Source organism: Otolemur garnettii, unplaced genomic scaffold (assembly GCF_000181295.1).
Source record: "Otolemur garnettii isolate 467f Iridium unplaced genomic scaffold, OtoGar3 scaffold00167, whole genome shotgun sequence".
Taxonomy (NCBI): Eukaryota; Metazoa; Chordata; class Mammalia; order Primates; family Galagidae; genus Otolemur; species Otolemur garnettii.
The window spans coordinates 210,811-216,740 of record NW_003852562.1 but is presented as its reverse complement, the minus strand read 5'-3'; the positions used below and the strand labels follow the sequence as shown (position 1 = coordinate 216,740).

Genomic DNA, 5,930 nt, shown 5'->3' with positions numbered 1-5,930 from the left:
CCACCTTAGGTGTATGTGGCTGGCGCCTTAGCCGCTTGAGCCACAGGCACCGAGCCTGGAGTTGACATTCTAATAGAAGATGGGCAATAAACATAGGAAACATCCAAGTAAAGAATATTAGAAAGTGTAAGGTGTTAAGGGCTGTCAGGACAATGCCAGTAGAGCCCCCTGCCTTACATTTGGAGGGAGGAGCTTTCAGGAACACACAGCAGCCCATGGGTCCTGGGGAGGCCACGCAGGCCTGTGCATTTTAAGTGGCACAAGTGTTAGGCAGCGCTCACCTCTCACGGCCTCATCCAGGGAGCCCCCTGCAGCAGGAACAGAATACACATTAAAGCACTTGTTAGCCAGGAACTGGATCCCTCTCACAGGTGAGTAAGTGCTTGTCAACACATTGTTTTCCCTTGAATGGACAGAAAGAAAAAATACTTTGCATATTTTTCAAGGAAGACAATAAGAGCATTGCTGAGTTCAAACACCCTTCTATCATCCAAGGGCTAAACACACCCACAGAGCTTGACTATAGATATTTACATATGAACAAAGAGCTGAGCCTGACCCTGGATGTGTGAGAATGAATGAAGTCCTTTTATCTTTAGTTTCTCTTTGTTTACAGATTGCAAGCAACCTATATAAGGAAGCAATCATTTGGCACCTGCTTAGTACTTGTGTGAGCTGCTTTAAGAATCACTAATTAACACAGGGCTGGACTGTTCCAGGTCCCAAGATCTCCTGGGAATCCCTCCTGACCCTGCTAGATTGCCATAGTGGTCACCACAGTCACAAGCAGCAAAGCCCCATCTTGAGATCCCTGAGGTAACGAAAGTAGAAGTAAGGGTGAGTCAAAGGGTGGAACGTTATGTGCGTTCATCACTATAACCAAGAGATAAAGATTGGCCACGGGAAAAGTCCTCGGATTTTTAATAAGTCTCTGAGCTTTTACTGAGGATGGTTTATAGGCGGAAAGCCTATAAATAAGCCTTTAAATGGTTCTCTTTTGTGAAGGCAAGTTTGAAGTGCTTTTGAGTTAGAAAGGGAAAAATCCTGGATAGAACTCCATAACGTAGAAGTGATTAAAGGCCTGGCTTGGTGGGGGCAGGCCTGCAGGCCGGTACCTGTATATCTCAGGAATTTCCAGACTACTCCCTAAAGATGAATGACTGCCTCCAGATGGTCTGTTAAAGGTCATGCATTCAAACAGCTTATTCCCTCAGAACCTTGTTTTGTGGTTTTGTTTTTGATTACTTAGTATAAGAATAACTTTAGACAATGTTAGTGAGGTGGTTATACCCTTAGGGGCCAGGCAGTCAGAGGCCTGGAGCTAAGGTTTAAGTCATATGTTTATTGATTAATTGTGTGTACCTGTAGCATTGCCTATATAAGCTTTGGTGGAAGGAATAAAGTTGCTGCATGCCACAAGAGAGCTACAGCCTTCTGTATTCGCCATACAATTTCATTGCAGGTCTTAATCTCTGCGGCACCGCACCATGCAACTTTCACACAACAGTGGTTCAGTTTCTGTCTACATATCCAGCACAGAGGAAAATAACAAGCAGAAGCCAGATTCACAAGAGTCTATATCATACCTCTGTGCCCCGACGGCACCTGGGAGAGGCAACTGGATGGGCATTTGCTGTTTCTTACAAAACCTCCTATTGCTCCGAAGTGCTTCTGTAATCTAAAGACAAAGAGGCAGAAATATATTTAGATGGGATAGCAGATATTTTTATATATATACAAGGATACACACATTTCCAGTTACAGAAAAATAAAGAAAAATACAGTTGCAGCACCCAAGCATTGTCTATAAGAATAAAGTTCAAGGTGCTGGGAGTGAGCTACCTGGTCCATAACAGCTACAGGGATTTTCTCCCGGACACATTTCACATAGTCAACTGTGGCCTCAAGGACGGAAGCCGAGTCATTCTTCCGCCCCTTCACATACGGCAAGAGAATGCGCAGCTGCTCACAGCAATACTTGATTCTTTCTCTGGACGGGGAATTGTGACAAATAAGGAATAATTAGTCTCATTTTCTTCCTTGTATTCAAAGACAAACAACTCTTCCTCCTCTGTGTGTGAGTAAAGGAACCTCCCTCTACTGCAATCTGGTCTGTTTCAGAGAAAGGCCGTGTCCCCACAAGCCAGCAGCCCTCATAGCCTCTGGAATCACAGCATCCCGAGGTACCCAGCAACTGTTGCTGAGGTACCATGGGTGCTGATGGCAGCCCCAGCCCCCACCCCAGGGCCTGCTGCCCTGCAAGGATGCCCAGACATTGGGGGAAAACACTCCTCCTGCCCACTGCTGCCCAGGGAACCCTACAGAACACTGCCCTTTGGTGAGAGAATTGCACGCTATACACATATAAATCCTTTTGTGATTCACAGTAGAAACCTAGAAGGCAGAGGGCAGTCAGGAACTTCAAGTCCCTGAGTACTACCACATTCCCAACAACAGATCAGCATCTTGTAACATACAGGCTTTCCATGTAACTGTGGCCTGAGCCCAGGGTACATCAGAGGGCTGCTTCCTTCATAGGAGGTAGGTACAGACAGAAAAATAAACCACCATGCAAATATCAGGCTAGTATAAGAAACTAACCTAAGTCTTTCATAGCTCTGAAGGGACATAGACAGGAAATGTAGATCTAATTGATGTAGACCTTGATGCCTTCATCCATTCATGTCCTCATTTACGAAACACCACTAGCACTTGTTTTTTACCAAACACTAGCTTGACACAGAGAGGTGGAATGATGGCTCAGCTAGCTATGAGCTGGGACCACAGGTAAATTATGAAATCTCTCCAAACCTCAGAATGGCAAAGAAAATAAATGAGAAATTTCGTGTGACATATAGCCAGTGAATAGCTCCAATATTCTTTATCACTGTGTTCTTTTTTTTTTTTTTTTTTTTTTGAGACAGAGCCTCAAGCTGTCCCCCTGGGTAGAGTGCCATGGCTTCACTGCTCACAGCAACCTCCAACTCCTGGGCTCAAGAGAGTCTCCTGCCTCTGCCTTCCAAGTAGCTGGGACCACAGGTGCCTGCCACAACGCCCGGCTACTTTAGGTGTATGTGGCTGGTGCCTTAGCCGCTTGAGCCACAGACGCCAAGCCATATCAGTGTGTTCTTAATTGGGCTTTAAGGAGCCCTGGGGGTTCTGTGAAAGTATCTCAGGAACTATTCTGGAAAAAAAAGGATAGAAGAGTCAACAATTCGACAATGTGTATGAAGAGCTTTGAAACTTTTCACACCCTTGGCACAGTATTTCCAATTACAAGGATCTATCCTAAGGAGATAATGTAAAATAACGGGCAAGCTTTTTGTACACAGGTACTCATTACAGCACTACATTAGTAAATATGGAAAACCACCCAAACACACAATACAGGAGAATGTCTTAGTAAGCTACAGTAGAGCGGCTCAGTAGAATATCATCCGGCAGGGAGGTGCTATGCTATGAAGTTTACTGGGGAAAGGCAGGATACGAAACAACATGCAAAATACGAACAAAGAAAAAATGAAGCACAGAAAAGAGATTGAAGGCAAAAACATTAAGTCATAGTTATTTCTAATTGGCTGGACAACAAATAATTTTTATTTCTTTCATTTTCTGTATTTTCCAAATATTTTTGGTAGGCATATGTCATTTTCATAATGAAAAATCCTACTGAACATTTTTTAATATTAGGAAAATGTTCAAACATACAGAAAACTTGAAAGAATTACACAGTGAACACCCATCACTTACAGTGGATGATTAGCATTCATTGCACAGCTGAATATCCGTTATCCCAAATGCTTGCGACTGGAAGTGTTTGGGATTTCAGATGTGTTTGGATTTGGGGATATTTGCACATTTATAACAGGGTACCTTGGAGATGGGACTCAAGGCTTAAAACAAAATTCATTTGTTTCATATATACCTTATCTACATAGCCTAAGGGTAATTTTATACAATTTTTCCTTTTTTTGGAGATAGTCTCACTTTCTCACCCTCGGTAGAGTGCTTTGGTTTCATAGCTCACAGCAACCTCAAGCTCTCAGGTTCAGCCTCCCAAGTAGCTGGGACTAATAACGCCTGGTTATTTTTAGAGATGGGGTCTTGCTCTAGCTCAGACTGGTCTCAAACCTGTGAGCTCAGGCCATCACCCACCTCGGGCTCCCAGAGTGCTAGGGTTACAGGCGTGAGCCACCGTGCCTGGCCATTTTATACAATATTTTTAGTAATTTTTTGCATGAAACAAACTTTGCATATATTGAACCATTAGTAAGAGATGGTCCTTATCTCATTTGGTGCCCCCCAAAGTTTCAGATTTTGGATTTTTATATTAGGTATGCCAACATGTATTTCCTTTATTGTACATATATCAGCCCACTGTTCATACATCAACCCATTTGAATATGTTATAGTATTTCTTTTTTTTTTTTTAGACAGGCGCCTCAAGCTGTCCCCTTGGGTAGAGTGCTGTGACATCACAACTCACAGCAACCTCCAACTCCTGGGCTCAAGAGAATCTCCTGCCTTACCCTCCCAAGTAGCTGGGACCACAGGTACCCACCACAACACCCGGCCATTTTTTGGTTGCAGCCATCATTGTTGTTTGGCAGGCCCAGGCTGGATTCGAACCTGCCACTTTTGGTGTACATGGCTGGCACCTTAGCCAGTTGAGCCACAGGTGCTGAGCCATGTTAAAGTATTTCAAAGTAAGTTGGAGACTTCAGTACACTATACCACTAAAAGATATCATTAGTTAGAGTTTAAATTATTTTATTTTTAGGTAAAAGTTATAGAAGATGAAATGTACCAATCTTTATGGGTTTCATTCTATGAGTCTGAACAAATATGCGTTCCCTTCCAGTCAATACCATCGCCTCTCCCCACAGAGCAACTACATTCCTGATTATTTTTCAATCCCACATTACTTTTGCCTGCCCTCAAATATAAATTTGATTTATACTTACTTTATATAAATGAAATCTTATAGGGTGTGTTGTTTTGTAGGGGTTCTTATACTCAGAATGTTCTGGGATTTATCCATGTGGCTGCCTGTATCAGCAGTGTGTTCCTTTTTCCTGAACAATACTGTCCCACAGTGCAGAGATGCTTCAACTTATTTACCTGTTCACTTACTGACGAACACTTGGGCTGTTCCCAGTTTGGGGTCATTATAAATAAGGCTGCTAAATCATTCTAGACATCTTTTTGTGAATTCATATTTTTATTTTTCTTGGGTGAATATCTAGGAATGAAATGATGGTTTTCTGGTAGAAGTTTAACCGAAGTAGTACTGTTTTATACTTCTACCATCAATGTATGATTCTTCTTCTTGTTCAAAATCTTTGATAACACTTAACACTGTTGGTTTTAACTGTGGCATTTTGGCCTTTCTAGGGCAGATGTAGGAACATCTTATTATGCTCAAATTTGCATGTCCCCAACAACTAGTGAAGCTGAGCACTTTTCCCTGTGCTTACTGGGCACTTGTACAGCGTCCTTTGTGATGTGTCTGTTCAAACATTTTACCTACCTTTCAATTCGATTGCAGGTGTTTTTAATCATTGAGCTTTGGGAGTTCTTTACATATCCTGGACACTAGTATCTGTTAAGTATTTGTTTAACAAATATTTTCTCTGAGTCTCTATCTTATTTATTTTCTTAAAGGTGACTTTTGATAGCAAAACTTACAAATTTTAATGAATGCAATTTACGCACTCTTTTTTACGCTTATTCCTTTCCTGTCTAGAGAGTATCCACTCACCTTCCTCATGAAGACTTCCTGTCTTCTTGTAGGACTTTTTTTTTCTTTTTTTTTGAGACAGGAGCCTCAAGCTATCCCCCTAGGTAGAGTGCCATGGCATCATGCTCACAGCAACCTCCAACTCCTGGGCTCAAGCGAGTCTCCTGCCTCAGCCTCCCAAGTAGCTGGG

General features: G+C 42.4%; 1 protein-coding gene across 1 annotated transcript in view; it reads right to left on the bottom strand.

The window, feature by feature from the left end:
- LOC100951195 (spermatogenesis- and oogenesis-specific basic helix-loop-helix-containing protein 2) overlaps positions 1-5,930 on the bottom strand; it is a 51,801-nt gene that overhangs the window by 5,758 nt on the left and 40,113 nt on the right. The window contains exons 8-10 of the mRNA XM_012811592.1: positions 1,843-1,990; positions 1,587-1,678; positions 282-403 (exon numbers count right to left, since the gene is read on the bottom strand). Of these exons, the coding sequence (XP_012667046.1) occupies positions 282-403; positions 1,587-1,678; positions 1,843-1,990 (362 nt within the window). The remainder of the gene's footprint in view (positions 1-281; positions 404-1,586; positions 1,679-1,842; positions 1,991-5,930) is intronic.